The 23,674-nt window shown below is 41.1% G+C and overlaps 1 protein-coding gene across 10 annotated transcripts in view; it reads right to left on the reverse strand.

Moving 5' to 3' along the window:
* Nucleotides 1-23,674, reverse strand: part of CD86 (CD86 molecule) — a 66,835-nt gene that overhangs the window by 21,386 nt on the left and 21,775 nt on the right. For 5 of the 10 annotated variants that reach the window (XM_082740700.1, XM_082740695.1, XM_082740697.1 and 2 more), the window contains exon 2: nt 10,207-10,256. In XM_082740700.1, the coding sequence (XP_082596826.1) occupies nt 10,207-10,256 (50 nt within the window). Of the gene's footprint in view, nt 1-10,120; nt 10,257-21,417; nt 21,639-23,674 lie in introns of those variants that run through there. The other 5 variants (XM_082740699.1, XM_082740694.1, XM_082740698.1 and 2 more) reach the window with 3 other exon arrangements.

Below are 23,674 nucleotides of genomic sequence, written 5' to 3' on the forward strand. Positions count from 1 at the left end.
TAGAGCAGATGAGCTAAGGGAGAAACCAAACTCAGAGCTGAAAATTCTCCCAGTTCACAGGTCAGTGTTATATTATTCCTTACTGGTCAGCTGTACCTTCTGGGACTGGAAATGACTTCACTTTTGGCTTCTTCTCTCTTCTTGATTTATGACTATTTCTCTGCAGAACCTCACAGTATCTTCTTTCCTTCCCACCAACTTTTTCGAGTAACAGACCAGTCCCAAATCTCTGACTTAGTTTCCTCCGCCCAAAGATTATAAGGGCTTTTCCTTACACCCATCTGACTGCCCCACTCCTCACCTTACCAATCAAAAGTGTGGTTTGTGTTCTAAAGGCATGGGCATCACCAGGGAGCTGGGCAGAAATGTGGAATTTCTGTCCCCCCTTCTCCAGAAACACCTGCTGTTCAGAATCAGCATTTTAACAATAGCTCAGTTTGAGAAGCTGCAAGAGAGTATCTCTACCTCTGTTTCCAGAGTAGAATAGAGAAAGTAATGATAGGAAAAATTTGCTCCTATCTGTCTTTTCTCCTTCTGTCCTCCCTCTGGGGTGGAAATATCACTGAGGTCCATTTTGAGTGGAACTGGAAGTATTTCACAATTTATACTCTTTAGTTCCTCACCAACCACTGCCTTCCATGACATCACTCAGAGCTATACACGGTGCACATCATGCTGATTCCTGATGATGTAGGGAAGATTTATCTCAAGGAGGCTTTAGTCCTCCCCTGCGATGGCACCACATCTTAGGTCACCCAGCTCCTGGAATCCCTGGGACTCCATTGGTGGGTACCTATTGAGATTCTCTCCCTTGCCCAGGACTTGGGTAATAGAGAAGGTCTGGGTCTAAGTATAACTGATTGGTTGCTATGATGATTTCAGGAGCCAGGCACACAAGATCCATCTAGACAACTCCCTAAGCAGATAGAGAAGTTGGTTCCTAAACAATATACTGTTTGAATGTTACACAAAAACTGTAGTCTTCTAATCTTGTGAGATCTCTGACTACCCCTGGGACTTAAGTCTTCCCTGGCCATTACCCCAAATGCACATCTCATAAATTCAAGAACCATCTTTTCCTCAAGTTACTACAGTCATCTGTACTCATAAATTTTTCCTCTTTTACTAAACTTTCTTTAAAGCTTTACTAGGTCTTCTGGAAATCTTGTTCCATTATAATGAACTCCTCTGTATCTTCAACTCTCCAGCAAATATGTCCCATAAGGTTATGCTTTTGTTGAAATCTGGCCCTACCTAAAGGACAACACTTGTCCTCAGACACTGCCTGTTTTACCACATTTCACAGAGAGCTTGAGTAACAACATCCTTCCCATTTTGAGGTGCCCACCTCTCTCACTGCTGGTCGCTACTAATCATTTGTCATTACTTCTCTGTTCACTGAGGATTTTGGCAGTCGACATAAGGTTCTTCTTTCCAACTATTACTGTCAGTTTGAGCTATTTCGGCATGGATAAATTCCCCAACAACCTTGCTTCAAAGTTCTTTAGTCTTTACCATTTCAAAGATCTTCATACGCAGGCTATTTCAGCAGCTCCTGTCCCATGACATGAATCTATACATATGTTAACACCAAGAACCTTTTCACCAAGAACAGCTCTAATCCTAAAATCTTAAACCTCAATGTACCCTATCTCTGTCCACAAGATGTCTCCCTCCAAGATTTGCCCTTTATTACCCCACCAACATTTGTTCTTTGACTTCATCAAGACTTCAGCTCTAGTCAGTTTAGCCCCTGCAGTGCAGTGCTTTTCAAAAGGCTTCTCTGCAATATTGGAAATGTTCTATATTTGTGCTGACCAACGTGAGAGTCACCAGACACTGTAGCCTTTGAGCACTTGATATGTAGCCAGTGTTACTGAGAAGGTGGAGTTTTAATCTTTTAAATTTTTAATTCATTTAAATTTAAATGGCCCCATGGAACTAGTGGGATTCATATTAGACAGCACAGCAAACCTTTCCAATCATTCTGTTGCCAAAAAACTTGCTCCTTTGTGCAGAATTCATCCTAAAAACACTTCACTTTTGATGTACATGCTAGTTCTTATAACTAAATGTTTGAGGAATACTGGAGGAACTTACTCAATTGTTCAGACTGATGATATCACAAACCTGTTCCCATCCCATTTAATTTGTTCTGTGGGCTGCTTACCCTGCTCACTGCCCTCTCCCTTCCTCATCGTAGTTACTTCAGCAATTCCCTTTGCTAATGCTTTTAGTTTCTTTTTCTCTTATAGTCAAACTCCCTGAACGAGTAAGTAGCAATCGCTGCCTCCACCCCCAGCCTCTGTACCTAACCTCGGTGCCAAAACTTCCCTCACAAAGGTTGTCAGTGACTTCCCACCAGTGCCAAATTCAGAGCTCTTTTCAGACCTCCTGTTATTTGACCACTCTGCTGAATGTCACAGTGTTGGTCTTATCTACTTCCTGAAACTCTCTTTATTCCCATTCTCTGACCTCTTGGTCAGTTTTCTCTGATCACTCCTTAAATGCTATCTCAAGTACCTGTTCTTGATCTTCTTACTCTCAACATTCTCTGGTTTTTCTCTTCTACCCCCTTGGATTCAACTGCTGACTATAAGCTAATAATTCACAGATGCTTATTTCCAGCCAATCACTTGCCCTAGAGCTCCAGATCTCCATATTCAATGTTTTGCTGGATACTGCTGTTTATATAGCAACAGATACTCTATTCCTCCCCTGTCCTCCATCTCAGTGAGATGATCCCCCACTTGCTGCTGTCAGTACTTATCTGAACCATCTGTAGAAAGGGTCTGCACAGATGTGGCTGAGGAGATGTAAAACTATGATAACCAGAGCTAAACTCTAATATGGATAAGAAAAGGGTGAGGAGACAATATGAAGCAAAGAAAAGTACCAGAGAAAAATGGTTTTGTGTTTATCCAGAAATCTTGTAGACATTGTCTTTTAGGTATGACAAAAACTTTTTGCTTGATCAAACTTTATTCAGGCTCCTAATCCACTCCTCAGTCCATCTGTGCACATCCTTGTAAAACCCAGTTTTAGTAGGAACCCTGCTAAGAACCCGGTTTAACCAGAATCCCCAACCTTGCTACCTGATTATGCTTGAATCTGATGGGTTCCTCATCCTCCACAATCCCCCAGGTGATGTCTGTTTGCCCTGGCATGTCCTTAGCAAGAATTAAGTGGGTTTGGGCAGAATCCCTCCTTATCCTTATTTCCCCTTAGTAATTTTCCAACCATTGACCACCCCCCACCCTGTCCCACCTTTCTTCTTGGTTATAAATTCCCACCTGCCCATGCTATATTTGAAGTTGAGCCAAATATCTCTCCGTCATTGTAAAATCCCTTTGCAGTGGTCCGTATGCTTATCTCAATAGCACTCCCACCCCTTAGATAAAGTCTTCTTTACTGTGCTTTAACAAGAGGCATCCAGTATTTTTTTCGTTAACAGTAAACTAAAGAGAGATCCTGTGTTCTAGAACAGGGATGGTTCTTCAGGAGATTTCATGGCCTACATGATATTTCTATTAAAACAAGCTTTGCTTTCAAGTTTACCATGTATCCTATTATCTACATAAACATACAGATAATATATATATATATATATATTCACATATTATACACAATATCTATATATATTTTATAAAATTATAAAAAATACTGTTTTATAAAATATGATCTATTAAAATTTATGAACCATCATATAATATAAAATGGAAAACACATCAGTATATGTTAAAAAAACAACAACAACAACCCAGCTCCTTCAAGGCAGAAGTCATCAGGCCATACTACCCGCAGCCCCTCATGGTTGCTATTGTTCATCTTCCTCCTAGGTGCCCCTTATTCACAGAAGATCTGAGTACCTGGCATGCTGCAGCCAACTTCTCCTGCCTTCTCCTTCACTGCCCCTGCCCAGGTGATTTCAGCCTCATGCACACAGTACCGAGCCTCTCACTTTCTTGTCCTATTCCTCTCCAATAGTCTTGTTGTCCACTCTGTCCCAGTCATTTTTTCCTTGGACCAGACCCAAGACCAAAGTGCTCCCTCTCTATCTCCTGAAAACTCTCAATATTAAGCACCTCACCTTATGACGACCACCTCCCATCTTTTTATTTAATTCCTCCTTAATTAATACCACCACTCCATCAATTCTTTTGCCTCACTGAGACTGATTATGAATTGGGATATTTTTCACTGGGTCTGCAGATAGTAACCTTGACCAAACCCCCATTACTGCTTGATTGGATAATTGCAATTGCTTCTTAATTGTCCACTTTCATCCTTGCCCCCAAGTCTAGTTCCTCAAGCCAAAATCATCCTTTAGATGACATAATTCTCCTGTTCAGAAGGTCCTGATGACCTCCCACCACAATGAAAATTAAATCCAAATCCTTTCCCATCACACTGAGAACTAAATCCAAAAATCCTTTCCTGGCCTACAAGGTTTCATGTAATCTGATCCCTGGTACCTTCCAAAGCCCTTTCCCTCGCTCAGCTCCAGCCACACTGGCTTCCTTGTTATTCCTCCCAAAGGCAGGCACACTCTATCCCAAGGCCTTTTCTCATATTAATCCCTCTGCCTAGAAGACCCTTCCTCCATACAATCTCATAGTTATTTCTCCATTTCATATAGGTCTTTCATAAAATGCTACCCACTCAAAGAGTTCTCTGACCATCCTATTGAAGATAACATCCTTGTCACTCCTTATTCCTTACATTGAATTATTTTTTATCAGAGTACTTATTATGACCTGACATGATGTGGTATGTTGGTTACTGTCTGTTTCTCCTGAGTAATCTAACTTCTAGTTAAAAACCCGTGTTAATTTTTTTAGTTCTGACCCTAGGCAATTACAAAGGTTCTACCTGGCAGGCTTCATGGGGGAAAACTGTCCTCCCCACACCAGATTTAGTGCACAGGTCATGCACAGCAGTGTCTAATGGGAGTTGGAGTCAAAACTCAAGATCTGTGGCTAGTCATGCTAATTCACATATTTACATTCATAGCCCAGGCACCTTTATTCCTAGATTTCTTTATCTGAGGCCTCAAGTAGAGGTCTGCTTCAAGTGCCTCTGCTGAGGGCTCCTTATACTGGGGAGGAGGGAGAGCCTTGAAGACACTTTCTTCATGATGACTCATTATGTCCACCCCGACACTTGCCCTCATCTTTCTTCCCTACGCCTGCCCCAGGGTCCATACACTGCTGGAATCTTTTGCTTTGGGCTCCCTCAACAATGAGAAGCACCCCCTCTATCTATGCTGATCCATCGGATCCTTGGTTGGCATGCTGTACACAGAGAGAAAGAAGTAATAATGTGGAACAACAGATTAATAAGAGTCATGAACAGTTAGTCTGAGAAGCTCTAGAGTTTCTTGAAAAGAGGATGGAGGGAATGGTAGATAAACAATGGTTGAAGAGATAAGACTGTAAATTTTCATATTGAGCAGGACATGAGTCTTTAGATCAAAAGGGCATTCTAAGTACCAAGCAAGATATATGAAAATAAATCCACACCTAGAAATATTGTGGTAAAGCTGCTAAACATTAAGCATAAAATATTTTTTCAAACTTACAAGCCCATTCTTTAAAAACTAGAGAAAGAATACCTATAAAACAATGACAATTAGACTGAAAGCTCTTTAGCAACCAAAGAAGTCAGTGGGGCCATAACTTCTAAATGAATAAAATATACATGTGCACACACACAAAATAAAGCAAATTGTATTTTCAATTCAATGGACTAATACAATTTCAAAAATTATAAAAATGAGAAAAATTTAGAAACTTTAGAAAGTATGTATGAAAGAACATTGAGTAAAACATATTAGAGATTTGCATATATATTGTGATCATAACGATATATAACTATTTTTACTCTCTTGTCTGTTGTTTTATAGAAAGAGCCAGAAAAGTGATTTTTAAAGGGAGAAAGGTGACCAGGTGATGGGTATTAAGGAGGGTGTGTGTGGTGATGAGCACTGGGTATAATAAGCAATTAATGGATTGTTGAACACTACAACAAAAACTTATGATGTACCATATGCTGGCTAACTGAAATAATGAAAAATTCAAAAATTTAAAAATTTAAATAAATAAATAAATAAATGGAGAAAAGAGTTGCATAGTTTTTAATAGAGACATCTGTAAGATGAAGAAATGAAAGAAAGTGAAAATGAAACCAAGAATGGGTAAATACTCTCAGGCGGGTTAAAATTATTTTCACAGCTTTGAGGCCCGGAACTTGGCCCAGTGGCCTGGCAATATAAGACGGGTCACCTCCATGGAATTGATCAGCTCTAGCGATAAAATCTTGTTTATAGAATAAGGCCTACAAGTGTTTGTTTTTGTTTCCGTAAATCTCAACAGTCCCAGTGTGGAGGGTGGGGGGCAAAATCCAGAGTTACATATTCTGGAAATGGTATTAGGATCTCTCACAAAGGAAAAACAAACCACAGTCTGTCAAACTCCTGCTCCTTTCTGAAGGAGTCTATCTACTACCATTGCAGCCTCCCTATTCCCTATTCAAATGGAGCAGGACATGGGTCCTCAGATCAAAAGTGCATTCATTCTAAGTACCAAGCAAGATAAATGAAAATAAATTCACACCTAGAAAAAGTCTCTGTTCCCACTTTCATTCTTGTTTTCAAACAACCCTATACTTACCCTATTCAGTGACTATCTTCCTCTAAATTATCATGACTGACAGCCCATACTCTTTGAAACTTACTGAGCACACTACTGGAATGATTAATTACATTGGGGGTAAGATACTCCCTACTGGGTAGCATAATATATTTCAAAAGACCCTGAAACAGTAGCTTACCATGAAGGAGTGACTCCAATATGAGAACTATTAGGCTTCATGACAATTCTTTGGAAATTTTGGAATTAAGTATGAATAATCTGTTCACCTCCAGGTGGTAATTTTAGTGACCACTATCAACAGTAGCAGGAAACAGAAGTAAACGTAACCATATACACATAATTCCCATGCAGTCATCCATTGGGAACCTGCAAGAATCTGAGATTGGGGGAACAGTGGACATTTCCATATGATGTGGGATGAGGGCTTAAGCTAATTTTGTGTACATTTTAAAGTGAATAAAGATTTTCCACCATACTCCGGGTACATTCCTTGAACCTGAGGTTTTGTTCAAGAGAAATGGGAAGCACTATGACCCGGAGAAACCCCAGCCAGTAAGAGAGCCACCATCAAAAGTCAAAATGGGAAGAAATTTCCTTCTGACCTGTGAACTAGTGATTTTCCAAATACCACTCTGGCCCCAGCGTAAAGAGTTACAGAGGTGCTGGGCTAGCAGCAAACAGAACTTGAGATTTAAAGGTGCCTTGCAAGTTGCACTTAGAAATTCCTTTATCTTTGTAAATACAAAGCACAAATTGTAACCTAATTCTGCAAAGCCCTCCTGCCCTTTTCATCTAGTTTTCTTAAACTTTCATCTAGTTTTCACTGCAAGGGCAGGGGCAGCAACTCTGTCTAATTTCCCTGACTAGGGGAGGACATATGGGAGAGAGGAAAAACAGAATTATTTTGCTGCACTGTTTTCCCTCCGCCATCAAATAAATTATTCAACCCTACATTTTTGCTGTGGATTAACCTGGCCAATTGCATCTCCTTTTTTCCCTTGAATGCCTGCCTGTGGCCAGGTCAGTGCTCACCAGCCCAGTACACAGAGATGCATCCTGAGAAGAAAGATAAAATTGAAGTTGACTTTTTTTCTTTCTTTAAAAAATAATGGTATCTGGGGTTTTTTTGTTTTGTTTTGTTTTGTTTTTCTTGTTGCTGTTTTTAATAGCATGTGAAATATTGGCAATGTGATATTCTGATCTGGTGTCACCATTTCCTATCTCAGCATTGAAATTTATACTGCCAAATATATAATCACTGATTCTTTTACGGCCATAAATCTTAAGCAGTTACCATTTGGCGAGGTTACTTTTAGGGTTTCGATATTGGTAATTCTCTTTTCTGAGGCTAAGAAGTATCCAAGCAGTATACTTTGAAACTTCAAAAGCAAGGCAAGGGCAAAAGTGACATCTGGACTCAGTTTTGATAGGGCTTCTCAGCTTTATTCTCACTTTCAGTGTGCAAAGTCAGAAAGTTTGTGGGGAAATGGCATCAAACTTTTCTAAAAATTTGCTTCTAGGCCCTTTTTCTTCATTTTTTCCCAGGTCATAAGAGCTAGGCTGGTCACTGCAATGAGAAATTTGGGGCCCAAGCATTAGGGACAGATGATGTGTTGACTGCAGGGAAGGTGATGGACGTGCTCCTGAGGAGCTTGTGAACTTGGCTGAGGGATAAGTGACATTATCCACTAAAGCTGTTTGGGTCTCCACGGAACAAATCCTACCAATTATGAATAGTTCATGGGAAAGAGTTGGAAGAAGCAGTATAATGTCAAGGTTAAGTGAGCAGATGCTGAATCTATACGTGTGGAGCGAATCCAAGCCTTGCCACTCCTTACCTATGTTGATCTTAGACAAATTACTTAACCTCTCTGGGCTTTAGCTTCCACATCTATATGCAATTTACTGTGATTTTTAAATAAGTTATCATTTATAAAACTCTTAGAACAGTACCTGGCACAAAGTAACTGCTACATCTAAGTATTTGTCAAGTAAATAGAATAAGAAGTGGATGGGAAGGGCTTTCTGTTGGATAATGTTCTCCAGAGCCTTGTCTTGTGCCCTTCCTCACAGTTAGCAGGCCCTGGGAAGTAGAAGGTTCTATTCTGACCTATAGTACTGGAGTGGTCAGTTAGCACATATAGAGACCTCCCACCCATGGACTCAACAGTTTCCAAGGGGTTAAGCAGAACACAGAAATCCCAAAAGGCCCATCCCAGCAAGCATCACTCTGAGGGAGCATCTCTCCCTAAAGTCTTGACTCCTTGCCACACACAGCAGGCAGGAGGACATCGGCCAAGGGCCTGGTGCAGAGCCGTCAGGAGGATGTGAACTCATGGGCAGACCAGTTAGTTAAGGGCAGCTGCCTGCTGCTGTGGCCAAGCTCAGGCTCAGCTCACCACCCTCCCCTCACCCCCGCCACTGTGCCCCACATCAAGACTGGGATGGCTTCTCTCTCAGTACAGAGGGTGGGGAAGATGTGCCGCAGGAAGGGGCAGCGGGAGAGGAGAAACTGAAGTCGCCCAGTCACAGGATGTGTAGCAGGAACCTCAGCCAACCCCAGGTTATAGATGAAGAAACTGAAACTCAGAGAGGAGCAGCAAACAGGGAAGATCTGAGTCTTGTGAGGCCGACTCTTCTAAAACTTCTTCTTTGAGGGAGGGAGGGGGGAGTGCTCTTGAAGAGACAGAATATAGATTTCATGTACAAAATGCCTATGGCCACTACACTGCCAGCCAACAGAAGGAGAACATGATGGAGGGAAAAGTCGCAGTGGAAAGAGACAGTGGTCTTAACTATTGTGGTTAAAATACCATACTTATGAAGATTATACCAAAGAATAAGATATGTGACCACACTGCTAGGGCCCCTAACAGAAGCTTGGAGGGGACTTTGCGAAAGGCTTGTATAAGTGAGAAACCCTGAAGATCAGCTTCATTTACTTCATGGTGACTCAGTTGCTGTTAACTAGCTGAAGGTCACTGAAGTAGGGAGTAGCAGAGCTGGGCTTCTGGGTCCTCCCAGTAAGCAGGGGCCACTGTGATCTATGGGCATCAACTGGTAGAGCAGGCTGTGGAGGAGGAGAGGGAAGGCAGGGAACATGGAAACCAATATTCCCTAATAGAAGGCTTTTAGAAGCCCATTGACTGTTTTCTAAAACCCTGAGAATGCCAGGAATGGGAATAGAGAAGACCAGAAGGAAATATCTATGGAGCAAAAGAGTTAAGCCTTGGGGGTGTCGGAGCAGGGGTCTTTCCCTAATTCCCTGGGTGCTGCTGGATAGGCCAGTCTACCCTACTTTGTGCATCCAGTACCATGGGAGGAAGAGGACAGAGGGTGGGGCACCATCCCAGGCTAGACCTCCTATAACATGATGCCTCTTTCTTCTCCAGGAAAGTTTTTTTTCTTTTTCTTTTTTTTCCCCATGTGGTTTTATGCAACACTGGATAGAAAGAAGTAAAACCCACCTAGTCTCAGGCCCAGTCTTGCAGTGGCCAGTTCATCAGAAGACATAGTAGGATTCTAGGACTTTAAAAAGCCAAAAGGTTCTTACCATAGAGCAGGAGGGCCATCACAAGGAGAGTGTTACTCAGTCCCATAGTGCTAGAATTAAAAAAAAGAAAAGATAGAACTTGATTAGAAAATGACTAAAAACCAAAACATGACAAGTGGAGCCTGGGGTTTGCTTGGGCCCATGCGTGTAGCAGATAAGCCCTACATCCCAGGCTCCCTAAGGTTCGATGGGTCATGTGATTAGGTTCTGGCCAATGGAATTGTGGGCAGAAAAGAAAGATGTTATTTCCAGACCTGCCACTAAAGCATCTCTCTCTTTCCTCCTTTTCCTGCCTTCTTGATGCAGAGAATTCAGAGTCCAAGGTCCTAGAAGATGGCAAAGCCTCACTATTAAAGGAAGCTGGATCAGTGAACAAATTGATAAAGCAGCTCTTTCTACCCTAAAGCGATCCATACTGGACTGTGACATGAGCAAAACATAAACTTCGATTGTGTCAAGCTAATGAAACTTGGGGGATTGTTTATGGGAATAGCTAGCATTACTTACCTTGACCAAGACAATGGCTATGATGGGACAAATGAAGTGTATTTATGTTTAGAAATTGACTTGCCTTTGGTTTCCCTGTGATTCTCAAACTTTACTGTGCATAAGAATGATCTGGAAGATCATATTAAAGCCGTTATCTGGGTCTTGTCCACGGAGATTCTGATTTAGTAGGCTCCGTGAAAGCCACATCAAGAAACTCACAGGTGATACTGTGCTGCTGGCCTAAGGACCCCACTTTGAGAACATGATAAGCCAAGGAAAACAGCACGCATTGCTTTATAACTTCTAACCTCTCTTTCTTCCTCTCCCTCCCTCCTTTCCTCTTCACTCACCCACTTATTCCAACTTAGACCAAAAAGGCTGCAGAGCGGCTTACGGTATAGCCCAGAATAGTGGAGAATGACCAAAACTAGAAATAGCTAAAAAGCCAACCAAGTGCAAGTATATAAAATGGAGCCTGGTACAAGTCCAGTGCTAAATGTTTACCATTTAGAAATCTGCCTACCCTGTATGGTTCAGGTCACAAGTTTGGCCTATATCCTTTTAACAGCCGATGTGAAAATGAAAACCTAATCAGTAAATTTACAGATCTATCCATTAGGATAAAACAAACCAATGTTCAGGAGAAGATGCAAAACTCTTTGTGATCCAATAGCAGAAATTTCATCCTTGGGGGTGGTGTGGCTAGAAGCCATTCCTGGTCCCTTTGGGTTATGCTAGATACCCTTCCTCTCTGCTCTCATAGCACTCAGCATGGGGCTTTGGGCTAAAATTGTCTGCTAAGTTTCTTCCCTTCTAGACTATAACCTATCTTTTTAGTTTAAAAATTTTGATTAGATCATACTTGCACATAGTATTAAATTTTAAAAGTACAGGGGATAAATAGTGGAAACCAAGTTTTTCTCCTAATCTTGTCCGCTAGCTATCAAGTTTTCTCCCACAGACATGACTGGAGAGACCACTGTTACCTGTTAACAGCTTCATGCCTCTACTTGCAGTTATTTTAGGCAAAACAAAATGAAAACATCGACCCATATTCTTTTTTCATTTTATTTTTAAACACAAACAATATCACTTTATACACAATTTTGCACACTGGCCACTACTTTAGAGATTCTGTATTAACTACATCTTCATTCTAACAGTTACATATTCTGTTATATTCTATTGAGTGACAATAATTTATTTTACCAGCCTCTATCAAGGGACATTTAGGTTTTTGCAGTATTCTGCTGCAATGAAAAACCTTGATCATATGCCAAAACACGTATGTGGGAGTAAGCTATCTTCCTTGAAGTAGAAATGGTTTGACCAAAGGGTCAAAGGGTAAATGTAATTTTAATCTTCAAAGACACTGAAAAATTGTTCTCCCCTAAAATTAAATATTTATGCTCCCCCACAACAAAAAAGCATACCTATTTTCACAGAGCATGGTTTCTATCCTGTGATCTTTACCAAAAGGGAGAGTTAAAATGACATCTCATTGTCATTTTTAAAAATTATTTTTCATTGTAGTAAAATGCACATAATATAAAATTTATCATTTACTCTTTTTTTATGTGTACAGTGGTGTTAAGCACAATGTTGTGCAACCATCACCACTATCCATCTCTAGAACTCTTCATCTTGCAAAACTGAAACTCCTTACTTTACTAAGCACTGACTCCCTGTTCTCTCCTCCACCCAGGCCCTGGAAACCACCATTCCATCATCTGTCTCCATGAATTTAACTACTCTAGCTACCTAACTGGAATCGTACAGTGTTTGTCTTTTTGTGATTGGCTAATTTCACTTAGCATAATTTATTTGAGGTTCATCCATGTTGTAGCATATGTCAAAATTTTTTTCATTTTTAAAGCTGAATAATATCTGCACTGCATGTATACCCCACTTTGTATATCCATTTATCTGTTGATGGATATTTGAGTTGCTTCCACCTTTTGGCTATTGTGAATAACGCTGTTGTGAACATGGATGTACAAATATCTCTTTGAGGCCTTGCTTTCATTTCTTTTGGGCGTATAGTCAGAAGTGGAATTACTGGATCATATGGCAATTCTATTTTTAATTTTTGAGGAACTGACATTCTGTTTTCCACAGCAGCTGCATAATGTTATATTCCCATTAACAGTGCAGAATTGCCCTGTTGCAATTTCTCCACATTTTTGTCAACACCTGTTATTTTTGTTTCCTTATGGTATCCATCCTAATGGATGTGAGGTGGTGCTTACTGTAATTTTAAAATTAATTTCCTTTATTATGACTTTGAACATCTTTTCAAATGTATTAGAGATAGCCTGCCTTTCTTTCTTTCTTTCTTTCTTTCTTTTTAGAGAGAGGGAGATAGAGATGGGGGGAGTGGCAGAGGGAGAGGGTGAGAGAGAATCCCAGGTGGGCTCCAAGCCCAGGATGGAGCTGGATGCAGGCTTGATCTCACAACCCTGAGATCATGACCCAAGATGAAATCAAAAGCTGGACGCCCAACTGACTGAGCCACCCATGCCCCAAGAGATAATGTTTCTTGTTCCATGTACTGTGCATACATTTCTTCTACCTACTTTTAATTAGAGACTTTGGGTTTTTTATAAATTTTTCTTAACTTGCAGGAGCTCTTTAATATTTTTAAAAAATAGTGTTCATTAGTAACTAGTTAGAAAGGTAGTGCTTTGTGACTATGAGTTACACATATATTCAGTTACTAAAGAATACAGTGGGTATTCAGTATATGAAACTCACACTTGCTCCTGATTACTCTCTTTTCTCTCTCCCAACAATTTCAGTAGGTTACAGAGCTTGGGCTTTAACTCTTGGGCCAAAGCTGACACCACTCAATGGTAGAGCCTGGAAAGAGATTTCTCTGTTTGATTCCTATGGACTTCCTCATACTAAATCACCACCAGCATCCTGTTTGTCATAGAATCTGAGAACTAGGAATCCTTTAAATCTGAACTCCCATCTAATATAGGAATCTCCCATTGTTTACAAACCAAAAATCAGCATGCCTGACCCAACCAAAGATTTGTCTTTCCTCAGGGCAATGTATTGAGCAGGGACACAAAATCAAATTATATTTCACTCTAAATTTAACAAATACCTTTGATTCAAATTATTACATGGTTCAGTATGGCCCACGGTATTTTGGACAAATTATGTCTATAATTCATGCACTGGGGAGAAGCACTGTGTATGACAAGGAAATCAATACCATTTTAACTTCTCTATTTGGAAATTCTCTCTTCCCCTGAGCAAGAAGCGGCCTCTCCTTAACTTCCTCTCATTAATACTGGTGTCATTCTCTGGAGCTATGCAGAGAAACCTTAATACACTTCTGACAAAGTCCTTTAAGAATTTGGGGACAGAGATCACATCCCTCCTCAAAATCCTGGCCCAGCAGAGAGTCTTTCTAATAAACTTTACCAACATTAATTTGAAGATTGGATCCTGTCCTGTCCTGGATAGCACTTTGGATACTTCATTTGTCAGAGACCCTAATAAAATACAGTGCTAAAATGCTTGAGATTGACATGTTCCTCTACATGCCATGTGAAGAACTTCTCTCAACTCTAGCCATGGAATATGTGTGAGGATGGGGGCTTAGGTTAGGGAACCAGTTTCTTCAATGTTGTTGTTTCTGAAGAAGAGCAGAAATGTCACTGTTTCCTCAGGAATGAACTCTCAACCACAACCACGAGTCATTGCTTTCTCCAGAGGGCCTGAGAAGTAGAAATACTGGCTTTTGAAGGGAGGGAGCAAAAAGGGGAATGGGAGAGGAAAGAACCTAAGAATTTACGGGGGGGATTCTCTGAGAAGAGATTTCTGTCAGCTGTGTTCAGAATAAGGTCTGTAGGTCGGTGAACTAGACAATAATTTAAAGCAAGTAGCCTCCATGTAGCTGAATGTTCACTACAGAAACCAAAGAGCTCCTACTGTACAGCACTTTTCCTTACTATATATATGCCTGACCCATCATGGACCGTGAGTGAGAAGCAGCTGAATGACTAGTTACAGTCTTATTCCTCATAGCAAAGTGGGATTACTTACCCCCTCCCCACATTGCAGATGAATAAATGGAGCCTCAGAGAGGTTAGGGAACTTGCCCTAGCCACCCAGTAGTAAGTGATAGAGTTGAGGTTTAAACCCACACAGCTTCATTGTGTTCTTTTTAACACTGGTATAGTTGAGCAGTTCCAGCCAGTTTCAGTGGGGCTGTGGGAGCAAGGGGAGAGGATTCTGATTCTACCTACTCTTAGTGTACTGGGGGAGCAGCACATTCCAAAGGCCAGATGTGAGGGTAGCTCCTGGGATCAGAGTGCACATTCATGGAAGACAGGCTGTGATGGGGGCAGGAGGACCCAAAGTGTCCCTCCCTATCAGGAGAGTTTCTATCCTAAGCTTCCATTCATTCCACAAATATTACTTGAGCATCCTTTACGTGTCAGGCAGAGAATGCATCTCTCCACTCCAGCCCTGGACAGGTTATCAGTTTTCTCGCATGGACCTAGCTCCAGACACACTTCAGTGTGTTTCAGCAAGTCTCACCTAGAAGAACTCTAGGGAAGTACATGTATTTGGGAGGAAAGAGAAGGGGATAAACAAAGGATCTTTTGTATCTCAGATCTGAAGGAACATCTGGGATCTAGTTCAGGCAGAAGACGGGATGTGGGGTGGTGGTGGCCAGCTAGATGGTGGGACAGGAGTGCAGATATGCTGACATAGGAAGGGAAAGAAGAATTCAAGGTAGAAGTTGGGGATCAATGGAGAAAAATGTTCTCTGTTTCACAACTTGACCAGAATATTAGTGGTGATCAGGGTATCAGGAAAGGTGCTAAGCTTGCTGGTGTCTAAGGAAAATTGTTCATTGAGACTGTCTCTCATGAAAACATTTACTGAATATATTCAGTGACAGGCTTGTTCTAGAGCTTGTGGGGGAAATAAAGGTGTATGGGCCTTGCTCCCTGACTCAGTACTAAAAAGAAAGATAGGGTATACCCATATAACTACAATTTAAGCTCTAGGATCAGTGTGCAAAGTGGCAATGCATACCTTGTCCTGGCACACACAAGAGTCCTTGCTTTAAGCAAAGCAGAAGATGATGCTACAGCCTCTGAGGAGGGAGGATTAGGTCAGCCTCAGCCTAGTGCTCAGGACCTTCTGTCAGTTCATCCTGTCATTGGACAAGCCAAGCTTGTGGACTGGCATTGTGAGTGAGGTCCAGGAGGACCACAAGCTGCCTGGGGCCTTGGCTTGCCTCTAGTTTGACATGCTGCATGAATTACTTCTCAGATCACCAGAACCTGAAGCTATACTGTTAGAGCAGCTATTACTACCTTTGAGGTACTGGGAGGAATAGGGTAGGTTTATTTCCTTTTATATAAAGTTTCTGAACTGCAAAATAGTAAGGTTGCTGGGATTGAAATGTGTCTGACTTTTTTTTTTTTAAGATTTTATTTATTTGAGAGAGAGACAGTGAGAGAGAGCATTAGCAAGAAGAAGGTCAGAGGGAGAAGCAGACTCTCCTTGGAGATGGGAATCCAATGCGGGACTTGATTCCAGAACTCCAGGATCATGACCTGAGCCGAAAGCAGTTGTCCAACCAACTGAGCCACCCAGGCGTCCCTGTGTCTGACTTAACAAGGCTTCTGACAGGGTGTTTTGTGATATGCTTGAGAGGTATGTGGAGAAATGTGGGATTGAGATTAGTACCGTTAATGGCAAAGAACTGTGCTCTAATATTGTTCACTCATTCAACAAATATTTATTGAGCCAGACATTGTGCTAAGTGCTTGGAATATAATGATGAAAAATACCAGGAATAGCTCCTCATCACATGGCTGCTTATAGTTTAGTTGGGGAACAAGATAATCACACAATTAAGTGTAAAATTGTAATGATGACAAGTGCTGCAAAGGAGAGGTTTGTGGTACTTTGCCTAGTATAGGACAAGTCTAAACTGAGATTTGAAGAATGATGTGACAAATTAAAGATGGACATGCATTCTTTGCTATTCCTCCCATGAAGAGGTGAAGTCTAAACTCCTCTCCCTAAATCTGGGCTGGCCTTAGGGACTTGTTTAACCAATAAAATGCAGCAGAAAGGATGTTTGGGACTTGGCAGGGTAGATCATAAGAAGGCTGACAGCTTCTATCTTTCTTGGAATACTCTTTCTCGGGCTTTGAAACATCATGAAAGATGTCCCACTACCCTGAGACCACCATGTCAAAGAGGCCATGTGTAGGTGTTTGAGTCAACAGTCCCAGCTGAGGCCTGCCTTCCAGCCATTTCTACCAAGCCACCAGACACTGGAATAAAATCTTCGATCCTCTAGATCCAAGGTCAGTGAACTACAGCCTACAGACCAAATCTGGACACCACCTATTTTTACAGATAAAGTTTTGTTGGAATGCAACTATACCCATTTATTTAATTATTGTCTGTGGCTGTTTTTCCATTATACTTGTAGAAATGAGTAGCAGTGTTAGGAATGATACAGCCTGTTATAGAAAAAAATGCTGACCCTTGTTCTAGGTTAGTACTCTCCAATAGAAATATAACAGAATCACATATGTATTTTGAGAATTTTGAGTAGTCACATTAAAAAAATTAGAAAGAAATAGGTAAAAATCAATTTTAGTGATATATTTTATTTAATTCAGTATATCTAAAATGTTATAATCTCAGCATATAATTAATATAAAATTATTCATGGATATTTTACATTTTTTCTGTATAAAATCTTATAGGTATTTTACACTTATAGCACTTAGATAAGCTACATTTCAAGTGATGAGTAGCCACATGTGGCTAGTGACTACTGAATTGGACAGTGGAGCTCTAGAGCAGCCCACTCACTAGATTAAAACCAACCACCAACTGACTTCAGTTGATGCCATGAGGAATAGAAAAATCACTCAAAAGCTTGCCCAAATTTCTGGACCACAACATTGTGAGGCAGAGTAAATATTAGTTGTTTTAAGCTGCTAAGTTTGGGGACAGTTTGTTAGGCATTAATAGGTAAACAGAAAAGATTAAATAAGTGTTGTATAGGTGAAGTGGAGCGGCTTGGAAGGATTCTAGGCAAAAGGAACAGCAGGTACAAAGGCACTGAGGCAAGAGGGAGAATGAGGGAAGGTTGGTGTGGCTTAAATGACTAGACAAGCCTGCAGAGGTCAGCAGGCAAGAGACCATGCTTATCTTAGGGGTCAGCAAAGGATTTTGGTGTTTATTCTGAGTACAACATGAATCACTGAAGAAATTAGAGGAGTGACATAATGAGTTTTGCATTTTGAAAAGATGACTTGGCTACTGTGTAGCAAATGGATGGTAGGGAAGTCAGAACAGATGCCAGAAGACCAATCAGTTGGCTACTGATTGTACTGATGTAAATGAAAGAAGATGGCCGCTTGGTTTAGAGTGGTAGTAGCAGATGTAGAAGTGGATAGGTTCAAGCAATATTTAGGATTATAATCAACTGGAAGTGAAGATGAGGGTGAGAGATTGATTGATTCATTCATTCATTCAACAACTGAGTGCCAAGAATCACTCTTGTTTAATAGACTAACATGGTGGATGCTGCAGGGCTTTTGTACTTTTTCACTTGCACAAATAAGTGAAATTCTGTAAGTAGAGTAGGATAGCTTAATGGAGTCTGGAATGTCAGATGAGTTTGTATTTGATGTGATAAAAAATTGAGAGTTTGAGATTAATGGTTTGGGAGCAGGAAAATTTATGTAATGGAAGTTTAAAAAAATAAGCCTATCAGTGACGTGAGGAAGGAGATGAGGGCTGGTATTATGGTGGTCAAGAAAGCCAGGATTAAAGTCTCATAGACCTAAGATGAAGAGGCTGAACCAGCATAGGGACAGTGGGTATGACAAGAAAGAGGATGAGCATGAATACCACCTTGATGAAAACATGAACACTTCTTGGTGTCTTACAGACACGGGAGATGATGATTGGCTATGAATGTGCATCACCCATCTTGAACTTAACTGAGCTCCCCTTGCAGCCATGTCTCTCTCTCGAGCTCAGGCTGGATCATATGTCAGACTTGTTTTCCAATCTCTTCTTGGAGCAAATCTTTCTGGGCCCCATTTGTGGAGAGTTTTTCATACTTAACACTGACTTACTTTGATTAGCTGTCCCTCTCCTCACCCATTTGGGAGCATGGTGTTTCCACACAGATATGAGGGGAGCAGCATCAAAGATGCATATGTGCAAAGAAGAAATTTCTATATAGACTCATAAGGAGGAAAGGCTGCTTTTATTCATTCCCTGATATAAGTAACTAAGTATTAAAATCAGAAGTCCATTCCCTCACTTACCCAAAAGAAGTAGCGTAACATGGTGAAAGCATTTAGCTTTTCCAGTCTCCTTATAGCAAGTTTATGTACAAGACAGATGTCCAGTTCTCAGTCATATCTAGAATCAGATCTTTCTAAGTCAAGGTGCATCGCTTTTCCAAATTATCAATGGTTTTGGAAACCATCTTTTTTTTTTTTTTTTTTTTTTGTCAAAAAAATGCCTATGGGTGACCATCATGCAAAGTTTACAGGCAACTCTGTGCGCGTCTGGTCAAGGGTTCCACCTACCACAAATAAGACCCACAGAACTCCCTAAAAGGCATTTATGCCAACGCTGGAATAAAAAAGTAAGAGGGCCCCTTCCTGTTCTCTCAGAACCAGAATCATGGTCAAAGAGAGAAAGCCAATGTTTCAAGAGCACAAATTGAGGGACGTCCCCTCTCCGTATTCTGTATACCAACCCTACCCTGGTGCTTGGAATTCCCAAATTACTCATTCCTTGGGTAAAGGCATTTTTGAAAGCCCCTATTAAAATACAAATGCTAGCTAGGAGGGAGCAATATTTTTTGTTTTTAGCCATTAAGAGTTAAGTGCAAGTTAATTTATCTAAATGGGAAAAGGAACTCAGAAAGGAACCATACTCTTAAATAAAAGAAGGAGAATAGTGAATGGGAACCTCCCTATTCTGATGGGGAGATGGAAAGTGCTGAAAACACATTTTTCTTCCATACATATTCAAAATGGCGTCTGTTTCCCAAACCTCACCCTGACTATACTCCGATCTACTGTTCAGAAACAAGTCTGTATATGAGGTTAGAGATGAGGATAAAGGTCAACTAAAGGATTGTGTGCCCAGCCTATGGCCCTATCCTTCTGTTCTGCCCCCTAAATATCCTTATTTGCCTGACCAAGAAAGGTGAATTGTCAACACTTGCTTGGACTCTGGATAACTACTCAGGAACTTTCCCACCACCCTCTTTACTTGTTTCAGACATGTTTTGTTCTTGCTCTATTTCTTCACAGCTTTAGTCTCCTGGTCAGAGACCCCTCTCTCCAATTTTTGAAACTTGGTATTTGAATCTCGATTTTCTCCCAAAGAATCTGACTTGGCTTAACTTTTCACCTTTTATGTTCTTTCCTCTCCCACCTTAGCCTCAACTCCAAAACATCTGATCCTCATCTCCACCAAGAAGAGATATCTGGTATCCAGGAATATTAGAGTAATGAAAATATTAAGCTCAAAGACATAGTTAAACAGTTAGTGCAATTGCAAGGAGCCATTTCCTTGCCTTCAAAGCTTGGTTGCTATACAATAATTTTAGTGTGACTATCTAATTAGTACTGTTTTCCCACTAGGCTAAAATGCTCAAAAATATAAGGACCATGTCTTTTATGCTCCCTGTTAAATACCCACTACCTGTTACATCATTAAGCACTCAATAAATATATTTAGGACACACCAATTAACAGATATTTATAAAAGCTTATACACAAGATAGCTCATGTAAATAGCATTAATGGTACCTGCAACAGCAAATAGATGAAATAATAGAGAACTATGAACTTGTGCACATAGTTAGACTCATTTAAGTCCAGAGCCTTAGTCCCAAGAGTTTGCATGTCAGAGGAATAGACCATCTCCTTAGTTATTACCATTTGAGAGGAGTGGGAAGTTCCCTTGGCCAAAAATTATTTTCACCTGTCTCTCCTTAAATAACTATTAGTGGAGGCACTATTTTAAGCCTATTTGCAAATGCAAATATGTTCATGGTATACAGAACACGAGCCCACTGCCTGGGCTCTTTTTGACCTAAGACTTTCTTTTCAAATGAGCTGTTGGTCTCTAGTGCCAAGAGGAGCCAATATTGTGATGGGGCAGTTAGAGGGAAAGAAGAAATGTAGAAAAGAGAGGAGAAAAAAAGAGAGAGAGAGTGAGAAACAGGAAGAGAAAGGCCAAATAAGAAAACAGAGACCACTGCAGAGGCTGTGGGTTTTGCTCCAGATCTCTGGACTTCTCACTAGCACAAGGGTCTCAGGCAGGGCCAGGATCCTTGGATGGCTTCTCCTGCAGCAGAGCTACCTGGAGCCCCCAGCATCCTGATGCCAGGGGTGGTTGCTGGTCGTTTGGTAAGTGGCCCCTTCTGTTTCCTGCCTGTCCTGTCTCTTAGCTCACCAAAGCAGACAAAGTTCTCTGGCTGGAAGAGAAACGTTTTTGTAATGTCCTACCTCCAATGTAGCCAGTCTCAACACCAAGCCTGATGCTCACAAGTTTTATGCATGTGCTCCACAAACCTACTTACCCACTCCCTTGCCAGTCGTCAGCCCCACCTCTGAGCATTCTGCCCCAGACACAGCTTTATCTAACACCACGTTTCCCAAGCATACGAGCTTCATAAGAACATACCTGTCACAAATGCCCATCTACTGCAGCTCCCAGAGACCAGATGCATAAGCCCAGTGGCATTCCCGAGGAACACGGAAGCAAGGTATTTGGAACAAACGAAAAGGAGCCTTTGTGAGCTCCCCCAAACCTCCTAACACTCCTTGTAGAGAAAGAAATAATGTCAGGGCTGAGGCTAGAACTCAAATGCAGAAAGGGGAACTGACAAGAAAGAAATAGCACCACAGACAGGGGCTGGTTCCAGATAACTTCTGATGGCAGGTGGGCATTTCCACCGATGAAAATGACTACAGATGCACTAGCGGGGAGTGAGTGAATGTAAAGCCCTGAGGAAACTCCCCAAAGACAGCCCAGCCACAAACATGACAAACACTGACAGAGATCCAGGAGTGCAAATTTTGAGGCCTAAAGGTAAAGGTTCAACTCAGTTTAACAACAGTTTTACTGGACTGCCGTGTACCCCAGACTTTCTGGCTTGGCAGAGCTGCAGGAGACAGTCTGCAGCGAGAAAACCCAGAGACTGAGTATTTCTCTTCTCACTCCCCACCCCCAAACCATTCATTTGAGTGTACCTCCGTGGATCTCATTAGAAGCCAATTAACATCCACAGCCCATTTTTAAATTATCCTGATCTAATCCTAATTGTCATAATCTACAATGTTTCTATTGCCTTGGCTCCTATTTCTGGAAGTGGGTGGTACTCTTGAGCCTGGAAACAAGTCCCAAGCAGAAGACTGAAAGCTGTGTGAATGCCAAGTCGGATTTTTCCAAACCTAGTGCTTCCTCAGGGTCAGGGTTTACTCATATAATAATCTTGTCTCAAATGTCTGGTTTCTTTTTCTGACCCAGTCGGGCCTTGAGAAGGCCTCTGCTCAATGTTTGGAGGCATTTATATGCCTCTGAGCGTGCAGCATTTGCACTCAGGAGGGGAGCAGCTCCCTCTGAGCATGTCTCTTCCACTCTCTCAGAGGCTAGTTGTGCCCTGCTGTACTGGAGAAATTAAAAGTAACAAAGGGAAATCTATGTGTTGTCTGAGTTGAGAAGGAGCACCCAAGCAAGGATGTGTAATGCAGGGGAAGTAGCATAGCATGGGTTTGGAACTGGTGGCTAAGGTCAAATCATGGCTTGACCCCTGAGCTCTGAACCCATTACTGAACATCTCCTCATCTCAGTCTTTTCATGCAAGAAAGGTGACCAGCATCCTTGCTGCATTGTTCTGCAAGACAGGTGGGATCTTGCATGCAAATCACCGGGCACAGAGCAGGCTATGCAGCTACCTAGTCTTTATTCATACTTTTCTGTCTTCCTTTCAGACTTCCCGGTTCTCACTTTGACCTTTTTTACCACAAAAATTATCCTTAACCACAGGAAAGGTGATGGTCATTCTTCCCCAAACTGACCTGCCAACTCCTTCACCTTCCTTCCAGGGCCTCCCAAAGCCGAAGGGCTCCTGCGTGAGTCCTGGCCCCTGACTCATAGGGTCTTCACTTCCTCTCAGCCATTCTGTGTGCATACCTTGGAAACTTCATCCTTTATTCGGATAGGCCCCACCTGGGGTTTTCCTCTGGATTTTACAATCATATATATTTTTTTTATTTGAAAGGGTCCATTTAGTTTCCTTATTGTAACAAGTGAAATTACCCATGTATCAAGGCACAAAAGTATTAATTTACATTCCACTCAGTTTTCAAGTTTCCTTCTTTTCCTTGTACTCAGCAGTCATATAAAATAGACTAAATTGGAAAGTCTTGCTGTCAAAATATTTGGAATTAGTACTTCCCAAACTTTAACTAGTCTAGCTACTAGTACCACTTCATATCATTGTCAAATCTGTATTATTTTTTATATACTTTTTTTTCTCTTGACTTAATTTGAATCAGTTTATTATAGAAGGAATCTTTATAGCAACATGAAAATTTTTAAAAACCAGTATCATTTACCATAAATAAAGGGTGAGTAAAAATAACACCTCACACAGGGCTTTGGAATTACAGAAAACTGCGTTCAAATCTGGCTCCACCAGCTGAAACGTGTGTGTTCTTGGGGAAGTCACTTAACTTCTCTGAACTCTAGTTTCATCACAGAAGTAATACTAAATATCTCATGAGTTTGTTGTGAGGATCAAATAAGAAGACATATATATGGTGCCTCACACAGATCCTGACATACAGCAGGTTCTTTTAAAAAAGTTGTTTTATCGTTTTCTTTCCCATTTCTTCTCTTATCTCCTCATTCACCTCCTGCTTAGAGCAGTGTCCAA

This window comes from Mustela nivalis (genome assembly GCF_964662115.1).
Source record: "Mustela nivalis genome assembly, chromosome: 1".
Taxonomy (NCBI): Eukaryota; Metazoa; Chordata; class Mammalia; order Carnivora; family Mustelidae; genus Mustela; species Mustela nivalis.